Below are 14164 nucleotides of genomic sequence, written 5' to 3'. Positions count from 1 at the left end.
AATACTTAATCCTGCCATGAGTGCAAGGGGACTGGACTAGGTGACCTCTGAAGGTCCATTCCGTTCCCATGATTCTATAGTGTGGGCCAAGTTCAAGCTAGGATGGGTGGCCCAAGCACACACTTCCACTCCAAATGCTGTTTGGCTTTTCTATCTTTGGGATACTTTGATGCTTTCCTTTCCTTTCCTAAAGCAGAGCAGAGAAAAAGATATCAGAAATTAGGGAAAAAATAACTAACATTCAATGTAAAGATACAATTTCAAGCTCCTTTGCTAATAATGCTGGTTGAAAATATAGGGGGATTTGAGCAGGGGGGATAGATGAGAGCATGGCACAAGAGTCACTTGTTTTATAAATGTAACAGAAATCATGCATTACATGCCAATGATGAAATAATTAAGTCTTCATCCACCAAGGGGAGGACAACAGACTTTCTGACAAACTCAAAACTACTGAATGCTAGTAAGTACCACAATCCCACTGAAATCAGATATTGCCAGAGTAATGTAGAACATTAAACCGCGCTTATAAGGGGAAACTTGTGCTTAGCAGAGGGTAAATTCAATGCTGGAAGCCATAACGTTTCCCTGGATACAATACAGTATTTGGTAGGGGGAGAATTTGTATCCAAAAAAGCTGAGAGTTAAGAACAGTGGCACAACTCGCAGTAGGAGGATTCGTCAGACCGTTTTGTCTGCTACAGGGCACATTGCATCCTTCCTTCTCTGTGGAGACTGTACAAATTCCAAACCGTTCATAAGACACCGTTCAATGAAAACCAAATGAATTGCACCAATGGGAAGAAAAAGAGAAAAACCATGCAGCATCCCTAATATGTAACAGGGGAGGCATTATAGACAACACTTGTGTGCAGTCCAGTCTGAATACACTGTTAGACTCTCCCGTAGTGCAGAATCCATTGGCATTTTGAACCGTCTGCAAAGAGCAGATTCGCAAAATTAAAAACAAGGGGCTCCTTCTGATTAGGTAATTTTAAAAAGTTTTTGGAAACTTTCAAAATGTGCCTTTGAAAGAATCACACCCATTCCTCCTGGAACCAAAACTGGGAATCCACTCCCGCTTATCACTGCCACAATCATGTTTTGTCTTCAGAGAGGCTTCCATTTCTCCTTCCTACTCCTCTTCTTCCTCCTCTTCCTCTTCTTCATCATCATCCTCATCATGGCAATGTGTGATTTCCTGAGGAGTCTGGGGGAAGAGGTTAGGGGGTTTAATCTCACTGACTGACCGGGTCAGTTGATGCCGTTTGTAGTCGGAATCTTTGAAATCCACTGAGGTGCGGTTGCGTGTAGCCAGAGGTGACTCCTTTTCATTAATGTCAACATGAATGTGCTCCACCGTCGATTCATGTGGCATCTATACAAAAACGAGAGGGAGGATTGGACCTGTCTTAACTGTCCCAGGAGAAATGCTTCTGTAACAGATGCTCTCATTATTTCTCCAATATATGCAGATACTAGTGAAAAGCAAAGCATCTGAAGTTTGTTAAGTCTGCTGTACTGACATGGAACCCCTGTGAGTGTGACCAGAAAGACAGGCCCCACCATCCTGTGCTTGTAGCATTACAGAACTAATACTAAAATGCAGGCATGCATGGGGGCTTTGGGCTGAAGCTGACCCTAGAGAAATAGTTTTCACTACTCTTTGAAGCACATAACTCCTTACAGAAGAAGATCAATGACTTTTCATGCTATCCATTCAGAACAAATTGGCCTGTTATCACCTGAAGCTTCCTGAGATAGCACAAGCCGGTGACATTGACATTAATATTAACATCAACATCAGTACTGAGGGCCAATAATTAGTCCCATTACAGCTTATGGGACTCCCCCATAGGAAAGCCAGTGTGGAGGACAGCAAAACTGGTAACTAAATCCAGTGTTATCCTTCTGTATGTCTTCTCGCATCACTGCATGCATCCCCAACTCTGTGCTGTTCCAGATGTGATTCTGAGGATGAGCCGCATGTCCTTTATTCTAAGCACCAGTATTTTTCTTTTATAATTCCTCCTATCCCCACTGAGCAGCCATCATTACTGTCTCTGGCTGCGAAGGTGGACAGCTTCTGGGGGTGGCCAATGTCATCCTAGCAAGAGTCCATCACCCTCCACTAAAGAGCTCAAACACCTCCATAACGAGCTTAAGCGTCTCCAAGCCATAATATGAGAATGTGAGTTTCCTCTCTCTTCTGCACTACAGTAATGATATCCCCGAGTCCTTAATAGTGTTTATCTGGTTCTGCCAACACCACTCACTAAACAGTTCTAATGGCATTTGCCTGTTAGGACCACTGCTGGTTTCTCAGTGGGTTACAACTCACCAGTACGTGGGCGGCTCTGAAGAGGTAGCTGAACGGATAGTACAGGAGGTTGATGAAAGATGCTGCATAGAGATCTGCATAACGCATCACCTGGCTGGCAAAGAGGGTCTGTCGTGAGCCGCTACGGAACAGGCTTCCCATCATCCCGTAGCACATGTCCATGTCGTGAGTCACTTTCTACAAGCAAAAGGCAGATTAAATGCTCTGGCTGGACAGAGAGCAATGCAAACTCAAACAGAGAGACTGGGAAAAGATTGTCACGTAACTGGGACATTCTGAGTTCCTGGGCTGCTCAGATTCTGCAGGGGTTCAGAATAGAGAGGCACTTAACAGGCTGTGTGTGTTCTAATAGTGATACCCCACAGAGTCCATATTCATATCTAATGGGGGGAAGCTGTACTGGAATCAATGACATTTCATCATAGCTGCAGCCATCCTGCCAGGCTGTGATGTCATCTGAACAGGGTTTGCCTGATCAGTAGAAGGGAAACTTCCAGGGGACACCAAGAATGCTGCAGGAAGTGGTGACAGAAAGCCAGTAGATGGCCCATCTGAATCAATATGGAATCAATGCCCCAGAATGGTACCAAGGGGCACTATGCTTCTGCAAGTGCCACCTTTAGATCAGGCATAAAACCAAGGTCTTGACCATGGCATTCTTCCCAACAGTGCACATGCTACCCCAATGTCCTGGCCAAATTCCAACTGGGGTAATAACCTTCTGTCTACCTAAAGCTCCTTTTTAATTTCAGTTGAGTGGGATATACTTTACTTCCCTGCTTAAGAAAGCTATTGTGTAATGCTGCTGTGAGGTATGCATGCTGTAAGCTGCTGCATTCCACCCCAAAGGTGGCTGCATTTTAGTGCTGAGGAAAGTGATCTCAATATACGGTTGTGTATCAGACTGTAAAGCACTTTGGGATCCTTCAGTGTGGAAAGGTGTTTTTATAATTGATACCTTAATACGTCTCTGGATGGAACTGATGTCAGGCCGTTCGTTGCTGCTACTGTCCAAATGCCTGGTTATAGAAGAAAAATTACACAACATTGTTTGAAAATGTTTAGGAAACGACGAGGCTTAGGGGTGGGGTATTTTTTGGTTAGGAAGAAATAGAGGAAAGAAGGCTAGCTTTGTGGGTAGAACCCAGGATTATTAAGATCCAGGACTCCTGAGATCAACTCCTGATTGTAACACAGACTCATTATGTGACCTTGAATAAGTCATAACCATTGCATGCCTCAGTTTCCCCATGTGTAAAAAGGGGATACTGCTTACTTAACTTACAGGGGATTTGTTGGGATTCATTATCTAATATTTGCAAAAGTGCATTAAGATCCTCAAATGGCAGCTGCTATGTGGTGGAGGGAAATTATTATTATTATTATTATATGAACGTTGGAATACTCACTTGTACAGCTCCGCCAAGAAAATGTCCAGACTCTGCAGCTCTTCAAAAAGGGCTGAACAATTCCAGAAGAGAGAAGAAAGAGGGTTAGAGTGCTAAAACTGAAGAAGTGCCAAAAGCAAAAGCATCACATTTCCAGCTCTTCTCATAGGAGGCAGCTGTGGCCAGGAATGGAAAATAAAGCAGAGTGCACAGCTGCTAGGGCTGACATGCCAAGAAACAGGTGTTTCAGATAAAGAGATGGTTCAGATAAAGAGTTGAATGCACACTGTGGAGGCCTGGCAGGGATCAGGACTTGTTTTCTGGGACTGATCCCTCTTGCTTTAGGGCCCACACCTCCATGTTTTATATAAGTTCTTTGACATCAGTGGGCAATTTGGTGAGTAGGGCTGCAGGACTGGGCCATTAAAGTGGTTCTACACTGAAGGCAGTTTGGTCCTGTGTTGTGATTCCTGCCACTGTCTGCAGCTGAATGGAACGAAGCTGGGTCTCAAATAAATGAAGTGAAAAATAGAACAACAAATGAACAAACAAGCTAAATGAAATGAAAACTGGAATGCTGTGAAGGCTGACAGCAGAGGGAGGTGACCTCACTAGTCCAATACTGCAATTAATGCCACGCTAATTCCTCACCAGCTAATACTGGTGAGCTGCTGTGTTCCAGCATGGGAGAATGGGATCTTTGGCTTATCCTAGGGATTAAACATGGGAGCTACTTTCACCTCAGACATCCCACTGCTCTGACCTCACACCCCACCTATCACCTGCCTTCCCTGTCCTCATCTGCCCTGCAACTTTACATCTTGAATAAGTACACTAAGTCTCTAAGCTTTTTAGAGCACGGCTGTTCTGCTGTTACTCTGCAGTGACACAATTAAACACAACAAATGAGATCCTCATTGCTACTGCCCTACAAGCAGCTCACCAGCGAAGGGGCTAGCCCAGTGACAGGGGAGATCTGTTAGTGCTCGAGCCTCAGGATGGGATTCAGGCATCACTTTGATACAGATGCCAATGGAGGAAGAGACGTGCATGAGGAGGTGAGCTGCAGAAAGCAGCCCTCACTCTTAATTAACTGGAACTCCCTCCAGAGAGGGACCACATCAGTGGATCAGACACCATGATAAGAAGAATATAATCTGCTAACATACTTTTTAATGAATAACAAGCCATCTTCTAACAGGGCTTTTGAGAAGTGACTGTTTGATGGAGGGACGTACTGATCCAGTCAGTGAAAGAGGTATGGCTTATTAGGAAAAAATTACATGGGTTTGGAACACTTTACCCCATCAGATCGCAGCTTCTATCTATGCCATGTAGAGCTTATTTTAATACACAATGCAGCTGGAAATCACTGTGTCCAAATGCAAAAGGCCTAGATCCATCCTCGCTAAGAGATGACAGTGTTACCAACAGTCAGGACTGTGGTCTGAAAGGCTGAGCAAGTATTCCAATCCTTTCCCTCGGGTAACAGGACTGCATCAGCCCAACACAGATGCCAAAAGCAAGGGGAAGATCTCAGGAAAAAAATAAACAAAAGCAGATGCACACTGTCACAGAGCCCCTCCAAACCTTGCCCCAGCTTTTCCCCTTGACAACATACAAACAATGCAATCTTGAGAAAATAGCACTAAAATCTCCCCCCAGTTACACTTGACCAGCCACAGTGAGGTCAATGTTGCTGCACCAGTGAAGTGACAGCAAAGTGGTTGCCTAGTTTCGTACAGCTTTTGTCAGTCCAGACATGCAGCTCCTGGGCTAGTTCGGGAATCACCAGGAAGGTCCTCCAACCCTGACGTTTCTTGGACTTTAGGATGTCTCCAAAGATGTGGTCTCCTATGTATAAAATGTCTTTGCCCTTAGCCCCCAGCAAGTCACAGATTGTATCAGAGGAACCTATGAGGGAATAAAAACAGGGTGGGTCAGCAATTGTGATCTGCAGGGAAAGATTTCTCATATTTCAGACACTCACAACTCAGGCACATGCCTGTCACTGCAGTGCAAAAACAAGTGTCCAGTAACTGCAGCTACTCACAGAGCACACACTGACAGCCAAGACACAGGGAGCTGTGAGCTACAGACACAGCAAGTTGGCTCTCTCTTCCCAGAAACCATCTTTGCCAAATGTATTGTCTCTGCTGGGCCAGAAAGCAGCATTCTTCAGGGGTCTCCCCAAAGCCCCAGTCTGCTCCATATTAGCACATCACAACAGTAGCCAAGCACTTGCAACTATTTGCACCACAGGAATGCCTGCACAAAGTGCTCTGTGCTGTGGGCAGTATGTGGGGTGGTCAGTGCGGGCTCTCATCTTCCCCGAAGTGAATGAGCCAGATCCTTTTCATGTGTCAGAAGAGCTGTGAAAGCCATCACCCTCATTCCCATTGCCCTTCCTTTGAAGCAACATGTGAACAGGAGCAGAGGATTTGGGGTGCACCTGGCAAGTGGCTGAGCCTGGCATTGCAGCATGAAAACAGCTGAGAACTCCTGGCCAAGTCCCAAGTGTGCTAAACCAGCCACAGCTCTGCCATGCCCTTTAAAATCCTTGCACAATACTGGATGATGAGCAGATCCACCAGGTTACACTGAAGGACTTGCCTATCAGAAACACCACCACCGATTACCCTGACAACCCCCGATTATGCCAGTAGGGTGAGAAGCTAAATCTCTGTTTAGGCTCGTTATACAATACACATGAGATTGCTCTTGCTTTACCACCAGAATAGACGATGCCATGCTGCAGAGGCCCTGTGTAGGTACCAATCTTCAACTTGCCAGTAACCTGTGCAGAAGAGGAAAGAAATAACTTTAGTGACAGGCAACTGGTGTAGTGGATCTTTTCTGTCCAGTTTTTCCTAATTCTTCCTTCTCTTGGACCCCTGCTCCTCCCTGGGAGACTGGAGGCAGCTTTCACTCACATGGAGGGGTTTTGTGTTTCACTCTTCTCAAAATACACTTTGTTGTATTCTAATTTAGCCAGGAAGGACTAAGTTCTGCCCGTGACACACACAACTCTGATAGCAATGAGGCTCACCGAGTGTAACGAAAAGCAAACTCCAGCCCAATGCCTTCCATGAATTTCAATGCAGAGTCCAATCTAGAAAAGTTCCAGTTCCTGTTCCAAGCTGCCTAAAGAAACCATGTGGGTAAGTGCGCAGTACTTACAGTGTCCACTTGACGCAACACTGTGCCTTCTCCAAAAAAGAGGGGTTTTCGTGCATCCACGAGGATTAGATCAAAGTATGACTGCCACGGCTGATGAGAGCTCCCAGGCTAGGGAAGGAAGAAACAAGAACCATAAAAGCATCAGCTGCCTTCAGCCTCTTCTTCTCAAATCACTTATACATTTTATGATACAAGGTCCTATATTTATTGCACCTTTCATTCCGAAGGATCCCAGAACACTTTCATAAACTATATATCGAGGAATCACTTCATACACTGCAGAAATGCAGCCACCTCTGGGTCCAACATGACAGCAATTTAACATCATCAAGAAACCCTACAGTTTAGAGGAGAAAGCAAAAAATACTGCATCCAAGAGAAATTCCACTGCAGAGGAATTTAGAAAAGCAGATTATAAATAAACCACAGTGGAATCTGACTGGGGCTGATACTGATAATCCTGCAAGAAGTGCAATGGAATAGTTCCTGAAAAGGAATCTATATGTTTTTTGTCAAATGGGTAAATCCAATAGGATAGTGCCCTTAGCACCATTCTGTGGTAATGGTTCAGAAGGGAAAGTACTGAATTACCAGCACCACTTCCTGAAGCATTTTACTTTCCTTGGAGGTTTCCATCCAGTACTGACTAAGTCCAGCCTGATTTGGGAGACTGATGACATAGGCTGAGATGAAATGACTGCACTGAACATGTAAGATAGTAGATCAGCTGTTGCAGTGAAGGATACTGTAAATTACATAGCTACCAGTTTGCATATAAAGGTGATACCCTGCATAGATCCATGCTCACTGGATTATTCTGAGGAAGAGCTCTGTGAAGCTCAAAAGCTTGTCTCTTCCACCAACTGAAGTTGGTCCAATAAAAAAGACATTATCTCACTCACATTGTCTCTCATATCCTAGGACCAACACAACTACAGCCACACTGCAAACACTGGATTCTTGTGAAGTCAGTATCTGGCTTTGTGAACATTCTCAAAGATGGTAGGAAACAGCCTGGACTCCTACCCACATATAACCGCTCTGTACCAAAGCCACGCATCAGAGGCACAAGCACCCATCAGCATTTATCTATGCTGCACACCTTTCTCTGAAGTTTGCTGAAATCAGCCGGGAGGGTGGGATGTAGGCAGGGGTTGCCGACAGTCCCTAGCTGGTATTCTCAAGGATGGGAAGTATTTTTAGTGAGTGAAGGGTGCCCGTTATGAAAATAACCCCTGCTTGAATTTATTGACCTTCACAGCATGGCGCAAAGGCACATATTTTGAGTCAAAAGATTTTTCTGACTATAGATCGTCACTGAGGAGGTGGCAGCAGTTCAGAGATGAGGCTGTTTGTTTCACTTACTGTGGGGAATTTAATTTAGCAAATTGGTTTTCAGTTGTGACATGTGCTCAGGTGCAGTGTTGACAGGCACATGAAAATAATTAAGTAACTCCATGAAACAGGAGCTGAGCCACGCATTGTGTGACTGACAAAGTAATCAATTAAGCTGAATGTACTAAGTAGACAAAGGTTTGGAGCTCCTAACTGTTTTACATTTAAACATTTCAGGGCCTACCTCTGCCCTCACTTGTACCAGCGTAAATCAGGACTAACATGACTGAAGTCAGTTGAGTCACACCAGTGGGATCAGTATTAGGCCCTAGATATTCCTTTCCATTTACAAAGCCTTTTTGTGCTCCAATAAGATTTCTTATTGGCATCTAAACTTTGTCAGTTTCATACTGATCTTGACTGCAAAATGCAACATTATTAGATTATGTTATTATTAAGGATTTTTGTTTTAAAACAGCTGACATCATCTCTCTCTAAATGTTCTATTTCTATTTGAATTTGATCCTATGTTAATAAGGAAACTAAGCAGCAACTAGAACAGGAATACTTGTAGCACCTTAGTGATTAACAAATTTATTTGAGCATAAACTTTCGTGGGCTACAGCCCACTTCATCGGATGCATGCAGTGGAAAATACAGTAGGAAGATATATATATACACAGAGAACATGAAACAATGGGTGTTGCCATACACACACTAATGAGAGTGATCAGTTAAGGTGATAGTAACACCCATTGTTTCATGTTCTGTGTGTGTACCTATCTATCTATCTAGCTATCTTCCTACTGTATTTTCCACTACATGCATCCGATGAAGTGGGCTGTAACCCACGAAAGCTTATGCTCAAATAAATCTGTTAGGGTTTGGCTACACTTGCAGGTGTACAGCGCTGGGAGTTAAAGCTGTCTTCGTACAGCTATGTAGGGAAAGTGCTGCAGTGTGGCCACACTGACAGCTACCAGCGCTGCAGTGTGGCCACATCTGCAGCAGTGTTGGGAATGGTGCATTATGGGCAGCTATCCCAGCATTCAAGTGGCTGCAACGTGCTTTTCAAAAGACAGGGGTGGGGTGGAGTGTGACAAGGAGCGTGGGGGAGAGTGGATTTTTGGAGCCGATACTGTGTCAGCAGCTGCCTTGCAAATTCCGACCACTTCCCCCACCCCTCTCTCATTCAGTCTTAAATGCAAATAGCCTTCAGACCAGATACGCTGCTACTCCTACGGACTCCCTCCCACCCGCAGTGCTGTTTCTCTCCTCAAGCAAACACTAGCTGTGGACATTCCCTGCCTGCCTCTGCTTGAGCAAACAATTGCTGTGTTTGTTTTTTAGATAAGTAGCTCTGGGAGCCCGAGTTCACAACAAAACAAAGAGAGGCATCATAACAAAACAAAGAGAGTTCTTTAGTTAAAAGCATTATGGGAAAATTCCGGAGGTCAGTTACAGTGTAGTAAGATTAATCACTGTTTACACTGGCACTCCGTTCTCTTTATTCCTCTTGTCCATGTGGAGTACAACCAGCACTGTAGCCAGGGAGATACAGGCCTTGGCTACACTCACACTTTACAGCGCTGCAACTGGGGTGTGAAAAAACACCCCCCTGAGCGCTGCAAGATACAGCGCTGTAAAGCGTCAGTGTAATCAGGGCAGCAGCGCTGGGAGCGCGGCTCCCAGCACTGCACGCTACACCCGTAAGGGATGTGGTTTACATGCAGCGCTGGGAGAGCTCTCTCCCAGCGCTGCCGCTCTGACTACACTCACACTTCAAAGCGCTGCCGCGGCAGCGCTCCCGCAGCGCTGCCGGGGCAGCGCTTTGAAATTCCAAATGTAGCCATACCCACAGAGCTATATGTGCCTTGCCAGTGTGGACGGGGAGTAAGTTGCAGCGCTGTAAAGCCATTACCAGCACTGCACCTCTCCAGTGTAGCCAAGGCCTTAGTCTCTAAGGTGCCACAAGTACTCCTGTTCTTTTTGTGGATACAGACTAACACAGCTGCTACTCTGTAAATAGCAACTGTGTTTTAACTATACCTGCTAATCCTCTTGCAGTCTATGAACCAGGATTACAATCCAATAATGCTACACAGAGATAATTATGTGCATTAATTTCTAGTAAAACAGCAGTCCTAGAGTCACATACCTTTGGTCCATGTGAAAAATCAAACAAATAAGTCATAATTTTCTGAAAGACAAAATTAGAAATGATTTACAGGACTTTAAAATATACATTTATGTAGTTTATGACAACATACTTCTCAGTCTCCACCTTTTCAGACTACATAACTTTTTTAGTTTCACAATTTACTGTCAGTTTTGGCATTAGATTTATTGCAATTTGGGAACAAAATTAATAAAACATCAGTTGGAGTTAAAACAGTAATTTTTCTAATCAAAGAATAGATTTGCCCTCAAAATCTGCACACTACTTCAAATATATTTTTGAGATCTTTACAATGATCTGTAAGCTTTCTATCCATAATAATGCTGTGATATCTTGCGATTTCCCAGGACTTTCAACAAACGTCTTGCACCACTAAAAAGAGGTAATTTCCAGCTTCTCTCCACTCAGATAAAGCACCAATTTCTAGCCCTCTAGCCTTGATGATTCAAAAGTTATTGGACTGTCACTTGATCACAGATTCAGGATTGTCTGATGCCTTCATGTATGCATCAGAACAGTTTGATTATAGGGAAAGTTCTGCATTTTCGGAGCGACTGGTTTTGAAAATAACAATACTTTGCATTTATTCAGCACTTTTCATGTGCTGAGAGACTGAGACATAGATGAGGTAACTGACTTGCCCCAGGTCATGGCATAAATTAGTATCAGAGTTTTAAAGCCCAGTCCTCTGCTTTAATCCCTAAATCATACTACCTCTCACTCAGAAGTATATATAATACACTCAATGTTGTCATAGTGAAACCAGAAAACGTATGAAAATGAATATCCATTTTTTCTTCATTAAATTCTACGCAAATCCAAGTATTTCAGCAGCACTTACATCTGTGTATTTATAGTCACTGTTTGTGGCAAGAAACACCTTTCCAACCTCATTCATGCGGCTGAGCAATAATGGCATTTTCCCCTAAAAGGACACACAAGGATTACAGACACTTTACCACTGGAAAAAACAAGGCTCAGTTAAAATCATGCTTGCAAGACAACACATTTTAAACTGGCAACAGCATCAGGAAAACTTCCTTGCATGCAGAAATGAAAAGAGTGGAACAAATGTAAATAGGAATCACGAACTGTGTCCACGGGTGCTAGCGGACCCTGGGCTCCCCGTGAGGATATTAAATAGTTTAGTGGCACTTCATACACTGTAGCATGCTCACCCACTACCAGCTCCACTTCAGACAGCCTAGATGTGGCCCCGTGGGCTCCTGGTAAATTACCAAAATGAGCCCTTTGGTAGAAGGTTTGAACACCCATGTCTACAGGTAGGGATGTGTCATAATTCAAACACCAAAGTTAGAGTGAGTTTGAGGCTGGAGCTGTTTTTATTAACGAGTTATAAATCCTAATTCAGCCTAATCCTACCCCAAAACAGAAGTTTCCAAAGTAGTTTGCAGACAGGTAACTAGATTGGTTAATTACTTTAAAATGAAACATTGCAGGCAGGCAATAAGTCCATAACGTGGACTGGCTGGTATCAGTACTTTAAACCAAATGACATTCAGATAAGTTTTACTGTACATGGGGCCTACTCATGGAGACTGGCTGCGGAATGCTCACTTGCAGCTCACACACTTCCTTCAAAGGCAGTCCCAAAGTAGGAAGGAATGCACAGTTTCAGCTTTCCTAGGTCAGACATTGCACTCACTTTGGAGGGATGTCTGAGAGATTGGAAGGTTTCTTGAAATTTCCCCTCCCCCTCATGCCTCTTTCAATGGCTGGCTATATCAATACTTCTGTCTGGAAAAGATGTCAGCCTCTTCTGAATCTGAGGTCAAGAGAGCCGCATCACTGTGGTTTATGATGCTAACAGAACAGCCAGGTAAAAGAAACAGTCCCCTTCCCCACCAGTAGAGTCTGCATGTGCCTCACCAACACCATCACCTCCATAATGTGTTAAATTCTCCTCTAGCTTTTATGATCTGTTTAATAGATGTGTGGATGAAAACTAAGCCATGTGGATTACTGGGCTGGGACACAGGCCGGGTCTGAACTTCCCACTTTGTCTTTGGTTATTACAGGAGAAACCACACTTATCAGTTTTCTAATTCAGTAAAACAAATCAACGGGTTTACTCCTTCCCCCTGCTTCCTGCCTGTGTTCTCAGTACAGTATGTTGCACAGCACAGCAAAGTAACTCCACACTTACATCTTTCACCACATACTTCTCCAGATTCTCAAGTGTCTTTTCCTTGAGGGTTCCCTGAAATAGAAATAACAGAACTCCATGAGATGCTGGGTTTAACAATCTAACACACATCAGATTATCTCCAACTTCCACGCTGTCAAAGCCCTGTAAAAATACAAACCAGTAATGAATCTGAACAGGTGACTCAGAGAGAGAGCATGAGCTATCACAAATCCTATGAGCCATGCAGTCCCCTACTCTGGTGGTAATTTTAGAGGTGAACATTCCACTTTAAGACCATTTCAACCCTTTCGGGAAAGAATGTGATAGAAACAGAAACTAATATAGGTTGCCATACCAGGTCAGACCATTGATCTCCTACTGAAGCTCTATGGTCACTGCTGGAGACAGAAGGCAAAACCACCACAAAGCACCTGGTCAATTGTGCAAAACTCTATATGAAAAATTCCCTTCTGAATCTTGTAGAAACCAGATGACAACCTGAAGCATAAAATGTGATCAAATAATATGGAAGTGCTCCATCCTACTCATTATGGGACTCTTCCTGGGGTTAAGGGGAGCAGAATCAGGCCTTCAGCTGCCATATTTACAAACATTATTGATCAGGAAATCCAAATAGCATAGGTATATATGTTTGTGTATATAAAATCGGGTTGCCCGATTATGAAATTCTCCAACCTGCACAAACAGATTCCTAACAGCATGAAGCAATTAATACTCTAGAGTAGATATACAATAAAATCAATATTGCAAAAATTAATAGTCTACAACTTCAATACATGGTATAAAATGCAAATACAGTTCATGGTGCAATCTTTAAATCACTCGTTAATTATAGCTAAGGAAAATGAGGATTGGATGAGATAGGACTGAAGGACTCTCCTGTCTAATGAGAGAGATAATCATTGTCCCAAAGGGCATAGTCCTGCACCATTCACATATCTGGTCACTAAATGGCAAAACAAATTTCTTTTACAGGGATATAGTCACATGTTAACTGCTTCCATTTCAAAGAGTTAAAGACAGGTGTAGCTCAATTAATGACCAAGAAAAAATCCCAAGGAGTTCCAATCACCTGGTAATGAACCCAGTCAACAGCATCTCTGACATCCTGGAACATACTCCTGAAGGACATAAAGAGATCTCCATCTTTAAACCCCTTTTCACAGCTATGAGGAGAAAGAAGAGAGAGATCAGATATGTTAGATAAAGAACAACAGCCAGTAAGAAGTGTGCATGTGCCACAGGACCTCTGTGACTAAGGAGCAACCAGGGGACAAGATAGTGCAATATATCTGACAGACAAAGCTCGTATTACCAACTTGTATTCATTGTTTCCTCTTTTATTTCTTCATGTGTGCTGGAATTGAGAGAATGCCCCGTAAATAGTTTCCAGTTAACAGGGTCTATCTGAACAGACCTGGTATATACAGCAGCATGAGAGGTGTTTGTTACACAAACGTGCTATTCATTCAGAACTTCAGGAAGCAGATTCCTGTCTCTGGATCATGCACCAGCAATGTGGTATTTCAGGTTTTTGTGACTGGGACTCTAGTCTCTCCCTCCCGACACTA

The 14164-nt window shown here is 43.5% G+C and overlaps 1 protein-coding gene across 5 annotated transcripts in view; it reads right to left on the bottom strand.

Annotated features, from left to right (window-relative positions):
* Nucleotides 1-335: 335 nt before the first annotated feature.
* NT5C2 (5'-nucleotidase, cytosolic II) overlaps nucleotides 336-14164 on the bottom strand; it is an 88207-nt gene continuing 74378 nt past the window's right edge. For 4 of the 5 annotated variants that reach the window (XM_050958129.1, XM_050958130.1, XM_050958131.1 and 1 more), the window contains 11 exons: nucleotides 13666-13759; nucleotides 12591-12644; nucleotides 11265-11348; nucleotides 10403-10444; nucleotides 6910-7017; nucleotides 6460-6526; nucleotides 5473-5643; nucleotides 3751-3802; nucleotides 3300-3360; nucleotides 2342-2518; nucleotides 336-1378 (listed from right to left, as the gene is read on the bottom strand). In XM_050958129.1, the coding sequence (XP_050814086.1) occupies nucleotides 1136-1378; nucleotides 2342-2518; nucleotides 3300-3360; nucleotides 3751-3802; nucleotides 5473-5643; nucleotides 6460-6526; nucleotides 6910-7017; nucleotides 10403-10444; nucleotides 11265-11348; nucleotides 12591-12644; nucleotides 13666-13759 (1153 nt within the window). In that variant the 3' untranslated portion in view covers nucleotides 336-1135. Of the gene's footprint in view, nucleotides 1379-2341; nucleotides 2519-3299; nucleotides 3361-3750; nucleotides 3803-5472; nucleotides 5644-6459; nucleotides 6527-6909; nucleotides 7018-10402; nucleotides 10445-11264; nucleotides 11349-12590; nucleotides 12645-13665; nucleotides 13760-13908; nucleotides 13986-14164 lie in introns of those variants that run through there. The other variant, XM_050958134.1, reaches the window with a different exon arrangement.

The sequence above is a fragment of the Gopherus flavomarginatus genome, chromosome 6 (assembly GCF_025201925.1).
Source record: "Gopherus flavomarginatus isolate rGopFla2 chromosome 6, rGopFla2.mat.asm, whole genome shotgun sequence".
NCBI lineage: Eukaryota > Metazoa > Chordata > Testudines > Testudinidae > Gopherus > Gopherus flavomarginatus.
This window is presented reverse-complemented; position numbering and strand designations above follow the sequence as displayed.